The 14,357-nt window shown below is 44.4% G+C and overlaps 1 protein-coding gene across 8 annotated transcripts in view; it reads right to left on the minus strand.

Annotated features, from left to right (window-relative positions):
* Positions 1-14,357, minus strand: part of PPP2R3A (protein phosphatase 2 regulatory subunit B''alpha) — a 60,553-nt gene that overhangs the window by 24,575 nt on the left and 21,621 nt on the right. For all 8 annotated transcript variants that reach the window (XR_011727435.1, XR_011727434.1, XM_071751984.1 and 5 more), the window contains 4 exons: positions 7,189-7,449; positions 6,490-6,593; positions 3,836-3,938; positions 1,111-1,185 (listed from right to left, as the gene is read on the minus strand). Coding sequence is in view for 6 of the 8 variants with exons in the window: in XM_071751984.1 (XP_071608085.1) it covers positions 1,111-1,185; positions 3,836-3,938; positions 6,490-6,593; positions 7,189-7,449 (543 nt within the window). In the remaining 2 variants the exon portion in view is untranslated. The remainder of the gene's footprint in view (positions 1-1,110; positions 1,186-3,835; positions 3,939-6,489; positions 6,594-7,188; positions 7,450-14,357) is intronic.

Genomic DNA, 14,357 nt, shown 5'->3' on the forward strand with positions numbered 1-14,357 from the left:
AAGATCATCCAGTTCTGCCCCCCTGCATGGGCAGGGACACCTTTTGCTTCACCCTGATGAGGTCCAAAAACTGCAATGAGTGCTGCTTTGGTACACCAGGGGTGATCATTTGGGGGATTACTCAATAAAGCCATTTGTTTTGTCTTTACTCCCTCCTTTAGATCCTGGAAAACATGAGAACAGCATGGAACTTGAGGAACCAGGACAACCTTGCCTTGTACCTCAGCCTGCTTACTGGCAAAGAACAGCTGGTTGATATTGCAAGTAGAAACCAGTACTAGTAGGCCCTTAAATCTTTCAGCTCTCACCTCTCCATGCACTTTATATCCAAATATCAGGGTGCACATGCCACAAGCACCTTCCACACTCATCATTTATGCACCTCCACAATCCCCTGGCCATTTTTACATCTACTCTGCTCAGTTACTACACCTAAAGTATCTCTTTTACTACACCTAAAATATCTCTTTGTCCTGCTCCATGGGGACTGATGTTCCCCTCTTTCTGCCACCTGCTCCTTACAGGAAGGAACAAGCCTGTGTCTGCCAGTGATCTCCCAGCTTCCAATGAATGGTGCTGCTGGTCCATGCAGACCCTGGCAAGCAAACAGGAGAAAATTTAAGCCCTTGAGCCCTTGTCTCTTGAGAGACAAGAGAGGTTTTCCAGCAAGGGTGAGGAGCAGGTGAGTTGGATGGGAGACCCATCAGTGGATGCTTTGTACCATGGAACAATCACAGGTTCTCCATGCTTAAGTGACAGAACTCTTCAAACACATGACCTTTCACATCTCAGCGGCCCAGCAGAACTAGGGGTGACTCAGCAGCTCCCAAAGCCCAAAGAAGGACCTCTCATTTTTCTTCATCAGCATTACAGGCCAGAAAGAATTTTGATACCTTTGCTTAAGACCAGAAAGAATCCTTACCAAGCTTTTGAACAACCTCTTGTATAGAGGCAGATTCATTTCTCCTTTGCAAGGAGTTATTTTAAGAACTCACTGCTTGTCATATTAAAACCTTTTTTTTAAAAGAACTGAAGGATTTGCTGGTGTGACAGATCAGGAGGGGAGGCTCAGTACAACTGTTTCCCAGGAGATCAAAGGAGCCAGCCTACCGTCGTAATGTACCGGGAATGGAACTCCGGAGCATCCTTCAGGAATGTCAGCCCAGGATGAGTTTCCACCACATCCTGCAAGAGAAGACCATATCAAATTAAACAGATTTCCCTCTCCTTTTAATATTTAGGAGTTGCTGGGTTGACAAACCAATGCATTTGCTTACTTATGAAGCTGCACTGGCAGCATTAACAATCAAACTGAAATGACAGAGAATCACAGACTCATAAAATCATTAAGGTTGGAAAAGACCTTCAAGATCATCCATTCCAACCATGATCCAACCACTACCACCACTATCCCATTTCCTGAACTCCCACATCTGGACACTTCTTGAACACCTACAGGGATGGAGACACCACCACCTCCTTGGGCAGCCCACTCCAATGCCTAACCACTTGTTCAGTTAAGAAATTTTTCCTAATATCCAACCTAAACCTCCCCTGGCACAACCTAAACCTGTTTTCTCTCACACCACCTTTTTGTCTATCAAGTGAGCCTTCTAGAATTGTAAGTAGAATATATTTTCTGGGAAATACGCACCTGCTGGGCCATTTTGATTTACTTAAGGACAGAAAAACAAAGGAAGAGAGTTAGTGAGTAAATGAAAATCCATTTCCCTTGAATGAGACAAAAAATTAAGTTAGTTGACCATGCAACTATCTCCTCTCCAAGATTTTTTTTTCTCCATTCATTGAAGATATTAACACTTACTAGACTTAGGTGTCATTCTGTGAGAGAGAGAGATCCTGGGAGGTTCTTCCCCCCATCCTGATGCTCCCCAACTGCAGTGTTCCTGTCTCCATTTCTGGAGTGCCCCCACGGCTTCCCAACCAAGGAGGACAATGCTGGGGGATGGGAAGCTGCTGTAACCAACTGCCCAAGGGCTCTCAGCTCTCAGGAAATAGCTCATGCCCCAAGTACCAGATGCAAAGCCCAGTAAAAAGATGGCAAGATGGGAAGATGAAGCAAGACAAACATTAAGGACTCCCAGCAGCAAGTTCTGCACACAAAGAGCAGGGGCAGAGGCAGGGTTAGCAAAGCTTTGTCAGGGAATGCAGTGCATTTTTGCCATTTATGTTTCAAACCAAAAAGTATTTGCAGCTCTGGGACATTCAAAGCACTACTGGGACCAAGTAGAGACCTTCCACTCATGCCATGCCTGCTTAGCATTTGGACAGGACAGTAGTTTACAAAGACAACCTGGGAAATAATCCAGAAGACCCACCCAGCACATCCGTGAGATGATCATCCAGCCCTGGCAGATTCAGCAGCTTAAATATACGCTGCAAAGAAACATGTCCTTCTGTCCATCATGAACCCGTTTCCTTGTTGAGAAAGTTGCCTTTTATGCCCTCCATAACAATGAAAGCTCATGTGAGTCTCAGAAAACACTGACACAATCTGTGTTTTTCCAAACTTTACTTGAACGACCTGTGGAGAAGCTTTGTTCTCAAGATCAGCGTTTGGCTCATGATGCCAAATCTGCTGAGAGATGCCTGATCAAAAATGTGGAGAAACTGCTTGGATCCTGAATGAATCAGCTCAGATCCTGTAGGAACCAATGTGGAATTTCTACATGTCCAACTCCTCTACCCTTAAAATACCCACAGAAGCTTTCAAAGTTTTGCTCTGAGTATACCCCCATGGCAAAGGGATTTACCAAGGGTGGGAGGTGACCAGATTTTGGCCAATCTAACTTGATGTCTGATGGTGAAATACAGTGAAACATTGCTGGGTGACTGACAGCAAGACTGTACATGCCTTTGATTGCACCAGCAGCTAAAATGCAGGGCTGCTAGCAACCCGGGAAGGCAGTGTGCCCACTGGGGAGAAGAGGAAGAAGAACATGAGAAAATTTACCCATAGGAGTTCCAGTTTTGTTTGAGCCACAGAAACATCCAATGCAGACACAGAAATCTTTCTCCAGCAAAGCACCTCCACAGAGGGCAACACATGGGGAGAAAACTACAGGTATGTGGAAAAGCTCAGAAAAAAAATACCAACAGATGATCAGAGGAGCAGATGAATCTGACATCCAGAAAAAACAAAGAAACCCTATACCTATCCAGAGCCTGCTTAAATGGGCAAAAATAATAAAAGAATGGTGCTTTGCTTTGTTAAAAATATCATGTGAGTAACAAGAAAACAAAGAAATTAAACCAGGATGCACAGATTTAACTCGGGGGAAAAATAAAAAAAATCAGCAGTGAGACTTTTGTACTAGGAGGTTTAGAGGCACACACAGAACAAACAGAACTGCAAAATTTTTGGTCAAGATTTCCATGTGATATTTTATCTGGTAGTCTTGCTAGATAAATTTAATTGTAATTTTCTTGTCAAGCAACTTTTACAACTTTTCTAATAAGCTTTGATGTCGTACTTGAGCATCAACAGCACCATGCAATTTTCCTAACAACTACTTAGAGAAATGGAGCAAACTTCAGCCTGATTACCAGGCACTGATAAATAAGAATCCTAACAAGAGACTTAATAAAGCTTTAACAGTCCTCAGCAACTTTAGATATGGAGCTGGCTGGCACTTAGGCAAAAGAGTCCACTTAAAATGCTTATTTCTGTTTCAGTCCATAATAAACCCCACCCAGGAGCTGTTTAAACCGAAGTCCAGGTGTCTTTGGTAAACATTGGACGACATGAAAATAAAGAAGCTACAAAAGAAGCTCTCTCCCCACCATCCACCCACTGCTGAGCTGTTGCAGGTACCTGAAGCAGTGGGATGAAGTCCTCCTGCTCTAGGTAGTCACAGCCAGGCTTCCCTAAGAGGTTTGTGAATCTGGATGCATCATCATGGCAGTTACGTAGGATTCTACAAGAGAGACAAAGAGTTACTCCAACCTGCTTTGTGCCTCACAGGACCACCCCAAAACTGGATTACAAATTGCCTTTTTACGTGTTACACAATACAGCTACACTGAGAATTCTGCAGAGTTGACTTGGGACTGTCAGCACCCATTTTCTTCGATATTCTTCAGCAACACCGAGGTACTTCCACCCCATGGAGCTCCCTTTTCATGTTAACATTGCTGGGTAAACAAGATCTCTTACTGAAAACTGTTCTTACTTTGATTCCACAGCATCTCAGTAAGTAACCTGCCTTCAAAATTCTGCATGGTCCCTGATCTGACTTGAAATCCATAGAACCAGATGGGATGCCATAACAGATATGATCTCCAATTTAATCCTTTACTATATTTCAATATTTGAAGATCTTGCCAAATTACAGCAACTAACTTTTCAACCAGAAAAGTCACTCCCCAGAAGTAAAAAAAAGAGCATCCTTTGATAATTATGCCACAGCAGGCTGCTGTGCAGTGAAGTCATGGAGAAGAGCCTAACAAAAAAAAATTCATAGGATCAGTATCTAGAGAAGCATGTAAACTCATTCCTTAGCTTTACAGTTTGTGTCTTTGACACCAAGCCTTGTCTCTGTGTTCTTCTAAAACAAAATATTATGCTGATAAGGTATGAGAATTACTAAACTCACTCCAAACAGAAATACTCATGAAAATGGGAATTCCATGACATTCAAATTACTATTGAATAACTGTAACAGAAGGGCTCATTTGGATCTATCAAACACTAACTTGTTCATATAGCATAAGAGAAACAATTAATTACTCCCCAAATTCTTCTGTATTCTTTGTAACTGTGAAAATACAAAGGCACTACTAATGATTTACTGTAAGTGATTATTTACCTCCCACCTCTCCTGAAGGTGTTTGAAATTACTCGTAAAGAATAATGACATACTTGTAGCTGTCCTGCAGAGATAACACTGCCTTGCTAACTCTGGCCTTATAAAAAGGGTGCTTCTCAAATAAATCTTGAAGGTGAAAAAAAAAAAAAAAAAAGGAAGCTGACAAGCAATCCTGTTAGCTGCACATTCATGTAATGAATGTGACAATATCAGCTGCAGAAGAGATGCTAATGTTTCAGCTTTCAATAACAATAGGGCACAAAGTTGAAGCCCAAAGTTATGTTTTAGCAATAAACTAAAAGGTGATTTTCAGTAATTCTTGTTGACTTTAAATGAGATCAATGGGCATCCAGCATTTTCAAAAGTCAGGTCACCTACTACGACACTTGAAAACAGGCTTCAGCAATTGAAGATAACTTTTTTTAAAAAGATGGCTGTATTCAACCTAACTTTACAAGGCACACTGCATTTATTTATTGTGTTTCCAGAAAAAAAATTATCAGCACTCAGAGGAAAGGACAATGGAAAAAAAAAGTCTTTCTAAAGGAGAAATTAACTTGAGAAAAGCATAAAAAACTTGTCTTGGAAATGGTGTGGCTAAAAGAGTACAGAAGAGGGGTGTGATCACAGTCTCCAAATATCTGAAGGATGTGAAAAGGCAGAGGTGTGAAAATATGAGGGATTAATTATGAGTAATTGGAAGGAAAAAATACTGTCTGCTTCAAGAAAAACTTACTGATAACAGCCAATGCTAACATTTTTGCCATTTTGCCAGGGTAACTGGAAGCTGTTTTGACAATGTTATCACAGGAAATACTTAGGGAACTCGGGGTTAAAGGCTCTTTCAAGAATCTGAAGAGCAACAACTAAGTACAAAAAAATTACATCTCTGTCTGGATATCAGATGAAGACTTTCAGGTGTTTCACAAAGACTAAAGCCTGAATCAGCCTGGAGGGAAAAAAGAAAAAAGCAAGAGAGCAAGTCTGTTCCATCTCACACCTGGCTCCAGGCATGGTATATCCAGAGCTCTCAATTCCAAAAAGAAGCTTTGACAATGGTCTGTGGAAGTGACTATCAAACCCCACAGATTTATTGCACAGCAGGCTTGAGGAAGGTGATAGCAACACTTAAAGCTCCCAGAGTATCCACTTGTAGGATGCTGCTTTATTTTACAATCCTTCTTCCTGTCCTAAAACATTATCACATGGCTCCTCTCCCCACTCCCAAATAGCACTTGCTCAGCACAACAGTGTAGCAGCAATAAGGGCTCAGGCATCCCAAATCCACCAAAATTTATCAGCTAACTCATGGAAAGCTGACCTAGAAACATCTAGGATGTGGGTTAATACATTTTATATGCCCATCAGATCACATCTCAGAATCTATACGATTGCTTGTTGATTCAGCATGGAAACAAGTGTTCAGGGAGTTTTGGGGAAGAAAACTTAAGCTGATGGAGATTTTAAAGCCATTTATTTTCTTCTAAAGAAGGGGCAATTATTAGAAAAGAATGACAATAACAAAAAACCCACCCAAAATAACAAAGAAACCACACAAAATAACAAAGAAACCCACACAAAAGCACGGCCAAACAAGAGACTTCTGTGGCAGGCTGTGGCTCTTTTTGCAGAAAAATAATTTTGCATTTACTGTACTCACTTTCTCCACACAGACACAAATGACTGTACAGATACATATCCTGTCCTTTCTCCTCCTGAGGCATTGAACATAGGTGCTTTCCAGTAGAGTGGGCAGCCACATATCTGTAAGGAAACAGGAATACAAAAGAAATACACAAGTGGCCAGAAGTTTGTAACAAGAAGACTAACAGAAGACTGTAACAACCCCAAGGTTTCTGCCAGCTGCATTATGGATACTGATGCAGGCATCCCAGTGGCTGAGGGTTGACTAAAGCCTTTCCCTCTGCTGTGCCCAGGGAGATCTTGGTTGTAAATTGCTTTCTCAAGCACCACTGGAGCAGTAGACACAGATCATGTCCAGAGCAGTGGGACAGCTAAGTACAAAGCAGGGAGCTGGCACTGCCTGGAGCCTCAAACCTCAAACTAAGTTTTTGCCATCTTCTGATGGCACCACTATGGAGGAACAGAAAAACAAAAATGCAATTTTTATTTGGTATGAAATCTGAAAGAATCGTTTCACTAACCCAAGCAAGAAAGAGCTTCACATAATGTGTGACCAACAGGAAGCTGAGCTCATCTTTGTTTACTCTTTTCTTAATAGAAAGAAAATCTCCATTTCAAAAAGATATTGGTTCATTTTCACTAAAAAATGAGAACAACTGGGAGACACTTTTAGTTTCATTCTCTCCAAAAAATGACAAACCTAGTTAACAGTTACCTTAGCAATTTTCCCCATTTCACAGATGTTTGCTTTCTCATCTTCAAACTGTGCAAAGACTTCTTCAATCCTGGCAATAACCTCTTCGTGATTAGCACAGACGTTTGGAAGTCCTTTAGGGAAGTAGAAACGTGGAATGTTTATAGACAAAGGGGTGTTGCTGGTGGCTTTATTCACAGGCAGAAGGGTGCAAGAGCTACCAGAGGAGCTCAAAGGGCTGGAGGAAGAAGTTCCAGGTTTCTTCTCTTGTTTACTTTGAACCTGAAAAGACAATGAACAACAAATAGTTTTTAACAGCCTGGCCTGGCAAACAGGATAAAGTAGCTTGTGCTCCCAGTGATTTAAAAAATGTAAACCCCCCAACAGTTAAAGCACAGCACATGATAAAAATGCAGTAGCAGCCATTGCAAACCAGTATGTCACACCCTGCTTTTATGTTTTTCCTGTGCATTATGATAAACTGTTAAACAGAGAACACACTCGGCAATTCAGGAGCACCACAGAACCGGGACAACATTGTTTCTTCTCCTGCTGGTCACTGTGTTGCCATTCTGCCCCACAAACAGCAAACCATCCAAATCTGCTCTTTCAGCATTTCCTCTTAAAACTACAACACCCACCCACACAAACATTTTGCCTGAGGTATGAGCAAAGTTATATATCCCTAACATAGAAGTTTCCCATCTCTTAGGAACATAATTATTTTGCCACAGATAAATTATGAAAAGATGTGCAATACTGTCTTGCTAAATTTCAGGAAGCCTTTTAGTTGATGCAGCTCAAGATCTGGTTTTGTCCAAGGTACTAAGTAGTAGCAAAGCAGTTTTTACACTCAGAATTGGGAACAGCCAGCACAGTTTGTCAGTGGGTACCCAGAGGACACAACAGGCAGAGTGAGTGCAAGAAGTCTGCTTCCAGCTCCAGCTGGAGGAGGCATTCTGCTGGCAAAGCACCCAAAGGGATTCACTGCATCAGCACCTACATCATTTGTTGAAAAATGAGGAGAAAACTGGCAACTGAAACCAGGCCCTCTGCATGTCTGTTGGAAGGTGGGCTTCTCCCTCAGGCCCACCACCTCTTCTCTCATCGGCGCTACCAGCCCATCACTGCTCTCCTGTCTGTAACACCCATCTGGCTGACACAGTGATCCTCACAGTCACAGAATGGATGACTTCAGGTATGAAGGGACCTTAGAGCTCATCAACCCACCTGTCATGGCCAGGGACACCTCTCATCCAGACAAGGTCACTCGAGGCCTCATCCAGCCTGGCCCTGAACACCTCCAGGGAGGGGGCAGCCACAGCTTCGCTGGGCACCCTGGGCCAGAGTCTCACCACCCTCATACTGAAGAACTTCTTCCTCAGATCCAGTCTAAACCTTTTCTCATTTAGTTTTAATCAATTTCCCCTTGTCCTATCACTGGACACTCTTATGAAAAGTCCCTCTGCAGCCTTCCTGTAGGTTCCCTTCAGGCACTGGGAGGCAGCTCTAAGGTCCCCCCAGACTCTTCTCCAGGCTGAACAATCCCAGCTCCCTCAGCCTCTCCTCACAGCAGAGGATCTCCCCTTCTAGTGGATCTCTGCGATCTTCTCCTTCTATACTCCTACCTCCTCCATCAACATTTCTCACAAGACAGCATTTGTATTTCTTTCCCAAGCACTTAAATACATGCTGAGGGATGCTGAATTCCCATCTTCTCCATGAACATATGTGATAAGAGGTGAAGAAGGCATTGGCCAACTAAATGAAGCTATGAATTTCAGTTTGTTTATTCTAACTATTTCAAAACAAAATGAGTTTACAATAAAGTAGCCAACTCTGAGCTCACTAAATACAGAAGAATGTATGTGATGAACTGAGATTCCTGGGTAGGAATACCACCAGGCACCAATACAGATTAGGGGATGTCCTGGTAGAAAGTAGCTCCATGGATAAAGACCTTGGAGTCCCAGAGGGACAGGAAATTCTCCATGGGTCAGCAATGTGCCCCTCTGGCCAAGAGGGCCAATGGTGTCCTGAAGTACATCAGGAAAAGTGTGTCCAGCAGATCTGGGGAAGTTCTCCTCCCCCTCCAGTCTGCCCTGGTGAGACCACACCTGGAATACTGGGTCCAGTTTTGGGCTGCCCAGTTCAAAAGAGACAGGGAGGGATCTACTGGAGAGAGTCCAAAGGATGAGCTACGAGGATGATGAAGGGACTTGGACATCTCTCCTATGAAGAAAGACTCAGAGACCTGGGGCTGTTGAGCCTTGAGAAAAGAAGGCTGAGAGGGGATCATCTGAATGTCCATCAATATCTGAGGGGTGGGTGTCAAGAGGAAGGGGACAGTCTCTTTTAGGTGGTGCCCAGTAATAGGACAAGGAATAATGGGTTGAAGCTGGACCATAGGAAGTTTCACCTCAACTTCCTTCTTGTGAGGGTGAGGGAGCCCTGGCTCAGGCTGCCCAGAGCGGTTGTGGAGTCTCCTTCTCAGGAGACTTTCCAAACCCCCCCTGGATGTGTTCCTGCGTGGCCTTCCCTGGGTGACCCTGCTGTGGCAGGGGGGTTGGACTGGGTGATCTCTAGAGGATCTCTGTGATTCTATGAATCTCAAGAAGCCTCCATCTGATGGGGAAGCAGTGGGTTAATGACTCAGACCTTGGTCTGCAGGTCAGGCTGGTGAGGTGAGGTGCAGGACACACTCCCAGGCACCACTGCTGCCTTTAGGAGCCACCTCCCCAGCCTTCTGCCTGCCCCAGCCACCACCCAGGGGTCCCTGCTCAGCAGTGTTCCTGTCTGGATTCCAGCAGATGGGAAGCCTCTCCTGGTCTCCCACAGCACCAGATTCATGCAAACAATGCAAAGCTGGAACAGACAGTGATGTGCCAACTCCAGGCACTTGACATCTGTAATACGACTTAAGATTCACTTTGTTCTGAAGAGCCAGTTCTCAGGAACAGGTTTATTGCTCTTCAATGCACACATGCACTGCAGCCTGCCAGGATTGTGAAGAACTACCAAAAATTACTCAAATTTAACAAAAAGGCCGCAAAGGCAAGTGGCAGCAAACCAAAATACTGTTCTCACAGAGGATATTGATTCTTCACTTCAACAATACACCTAACGAGATAGACTGCTCAATAAAACAGGATTTTTTTTTTCTTGGAAGGCAAACAGGCATCCCCAGAGTACACCAGGGCAAGAGCATTGTGCTATTTTCCTCCTCTTTTGCATGCAATCTGCAGCCCTGATCATCACACCACACAACTCACCCACTCTGCCCTGCCCTCCACCTCCTGCAAAGGAGAAAACCTCATGTTCCTCCAGGTCCTGCCAGAAAATTAGCAGGCTTGGTACCAGCCACAAGTCAGGACCCCAGAATCTAAATTAATTTCCTGACCCACAAGCCCAACAGAGAGCAGAAGATCCAACCTCCTTCCCCAACAGGAGAAAGAGAGGGAATGCTGCTGATCTTCAAAGGAGGGAACAGTTCAGACATGGGTTTGCAGCTGACTGAATCACTACCCCCTGCTCAGCCCAAGGCAAAGAAGGTGAGGGCATTGCTCACAGATGGGTTCTTTTCAGAACATTCTGCTTCAGGACTGGAAATCCATTTTTTTAAACTTAGTTTTCTTTCTTCTCATAGAAGGAGTGAGCTTTCTACAACAACACAAGGACAACAACAAGCAGATGCCATCCATGAGGGGGACAGCAAGGAGTTAATGACAACTAGTTGGGAAACAAATGAAGGAAGTGATATGAGGGGAAATACTGTGGGAATTCCTTGGAAAATATTAACAGTTCCATATTGCAAAAAGTTAACCTTAAATGCTGTTGGCTTAGTGGAACACTTTTCTCCCACAGGGACATGCATTTGCAGTAAAAGGAAAACATGATAATAGATCTTACAGCTTTGTTACTAATAGTTACCAAACTAATTTTTGGGTTGTTTTTTGTTTGTTGGTGTGGTTTTTTTGCTAAAGAGTAAGGCAAGATTAAAGCCCATTTTTAAAGACTGCTCTCCAGTCTGGTGTAACTTGATAGTGTTTGCCCATTATATCACCTTTTGCCAGTTATACAATTTATTTATGGCCAGACTAAAACAGTGACATCTGCTTTATAAATAACCCAGACAGAACTACAGCCTCATTGTAGCTACACCAACAAAGCCCAGAGACCAAACCTCTGCCATCCAGGCCAGTCTCTCAGGAACTTGGAGTCCCAGCAGCCAACTCCATGAAAGGAAGCAACACCACATCAAGTGCTCAAATACTTTCAACTCCTTCGTCCTGGCCCAAACTCCAGCAGGAGCCTAGATAATAAATTTCACAGTTTCTTGGGTGTTTTTTTTTTTTCCCCAAATAGGATTCTGTAATCCTCTTTTCCAGGGTGCAGTGACTCAGGCTGGGTTTCTTGCAGTCCAGAGTGCTGACTTAACGCTGACTTCATGTCTCCTTGCAGTTTTTACAGTTCCTGTCTTCCTGAAGGCTGATGGCAACTGGACACAAGCCATCCTCAGAGATCATCAGTTCTCCAGAGCTCATTTCTATCTTTCACCCAAAACTTTCTCTTCCTTCCCTTCCCTGAAGCCCTTTCCCATTATTCTATCTTCCTGCTACCTCTTCTTTTACCCATCTTGATGGGGCGTAGGAACAGCAACACTTCATTCCTGGAGAAAATCTTTTCTGCTATAAAACCAACTCGCCAGCAGAAACAAAGTCCCATTGCAGCAAAACACAAATGAAAACAAACTCTAAGCAGCACAGAATCACAGAAGAACTTAGGTGGGAAGAGACACAGGGCTAACTCTGAGGCCAGGCAAGTTCTTCCTGGCATTATTCAGTTGAGTTTTGAAAACACAGACCTCACACACCTCCACTGGCAAATGAGCCTGGAGATTGTGGATGCCCTTCCTGCAACTGATAACACTTCAGCCCATGCTCCAAATGCTTCCCTGGAAACACCATGATGGAAACAACCAAAATTAATTACTCCAGAAGGAAAACAGTGGGCACAAAGCTCCTCACAGAACCTCCACCACAGTTCTCATCTGTCTTGATCTGCAGCTGACACCCAGTTCTGGGAGGGCTGGCATGGCAAAGAGCAGAACTTCAGGTGGGAGACACCTGGACAAACTGCTCAGCTACTTCCATGAGGAAAGGTTCCAAGCTCTCCACCTGCACACAGCAGCATTAAGCACCCAAACAGCCCCTGCATGGAAAGGATGTGGGGGAGATGCTGTGCACCAAATTCCTGTGACCAGTTTGGGGCCTTCCCTGCAAAAGGGATGGGGAGAGACTGGGCAGAGATACAGAGAAGGCAAATCAGATAGCTGGGGCTGGGACTACGGGACAGAAGACTGCAGGAAAGGCAAAGAGAAGGCAAGGAGAGGGCTAATCACACTCTGCTGATACTTGGAGCACGGTGATGGAGGTGGTGGAGCCAACCTCTGTAGTAGGACATGGTGTGAAAGGGGCAGCAGCCATGAACTGCAGCTGGGGAGTGTCAGGCTGGACAGCAGGAGGATGAATTAAACTGAGGGTAGGAAGGCCTGACAGAGGTCACCAAAAGGGCACAGGAAGAACCCCTATCCTTGGTGAGTTTTGAAGACTTGGAGAAGACAGCTCTGATGTGAGCTGGTAGGACCAGCAGCCTCCCTGCCCTCCCTCTCTTCCTCCCAAGACTGCTATGGGAGGATCTCTGATCTCTCCATAAAAAGTACTGCAAAAGATGGGCACATGAACTGAAATTTACAGCTCCTGAAAGACAGACAGGTTTTACAAAAACCCTCCTCCTCCCTTGCCAAGATCTCTGTGTGCCATAGAGCACCTACCACTCATCTCTCTGCTCCCTGTCACTACCTCGGTACCTTTCCTCCTGCTTGCACTTTTTCTGTACTCAGCCCAGTAACCTCTGCTCTCAGGTCAGCTCACACTACCCCACCCCAGCCACAAGGTACAGCCCCAGGAGGCACCAACACCTCTGCCCTCCCAAGTGTGAGCTTCCCAGCCCCCTCTGTGAACCAGTTTAACCCACTTGGAAAGGCAGAAAACAGAATGAGCTTTGTTGCTGGATGATGCTTTACTGTGTTCTGGAGTTAACCCAGCTCACAAAGGCCCAGGGGACACAGTGAGGAAGCAGCAAGAGTGAACAAGTACTGGAGGAAAGAAGAGGCAATAAAACCACCACTATTTCAGCTGCAACTCAGTTCCCTTGCCTTGGATCTGCAGCCCCAGAGCAGTTATTCTGGACACATGTAGCAGGGAAGCTCACTGCTCCCACTTCAGACCAGACAGAAGGCTCCTGCTTGTCAATTTTTCCAGTTTGTCTGCTAGATCTTGTCTCTCCCTGCAAACCATGCCCTGGATGGTGTTCTTCGGTGATCAGAGGAACAGGCGAGCTGTGCTGTGTGGTTCTTCTTGGTCTCTCCTAAACTGCTCGTGATCCCCACCCAAGCTATTACTGCACATCATGACTTCATGCAACTCTCCTCTAGGGAGTGAAAAAAAAACATGTTCCAGAGATTAACCTCATCCTTACTGTAACCTGTCACCAGAAATCTGGAAACCAAAATGTGCTACAATACACTCTGGAGCAATTTTAATCTGTGTTTCTTAGGAAACAGCTGCACTGCTCAGAATTTCAACTTTTTAATTTCCACACTGAGTCACTGATTATTTAAGTATAGCTGGAGCTCAAGACGGGCTGATTTCAGCAGATTGTGACCCCCAGTAAATCTAAGGTGGCTACATGCCCATTTGGTGGCCCCACAGAAATTACTCCAGTCTTCTGCCAGCTGTCCCAGAAAGCAAGTACAGCATCTGGGATGTACCAAGAAAAACAGCCATGGTGTAATTTCCATTGCTTTGGCTGCATCTCCATGATCTTAAGGGTCTTTTCCAACCTCAAATGATTCTCTGATTCTGTTATCTCCTCCAGCCACAGCTCAGAGAGAAGAGGAACCAGCAAAGAACCACCTTGTGATGGTAGAATCCCAAATGCCCAGGCCAGGTAGGCTGTTCTGTGCACAAATTTGTACAGCAGAGAGCACAAGCCAAATACAGCAGAACATTCTGGCTGTTTCCCATGTAACAAGGAACATTCAGAGAAAACAGCTACACAAGTAGAGGTTTTCTTACAAAACCACAGGAAAGATTTAATAGTTTTACACTACCTCTCCCTATTCAATC

Source organism: Heliangelus exortis, chromosome 9 (assembly GCF_036169615.1).
Source record: "Heliangelus exortis chromosome 9, bHelExo1.hap1, whole genome shotgun sequence".
Taxonomy (NCBI): Eukaryota; Metazoa; Chordata; class Aves; order Apodiformes; family Trochilidae; genus Heliangelus; species Heliangelus exortis.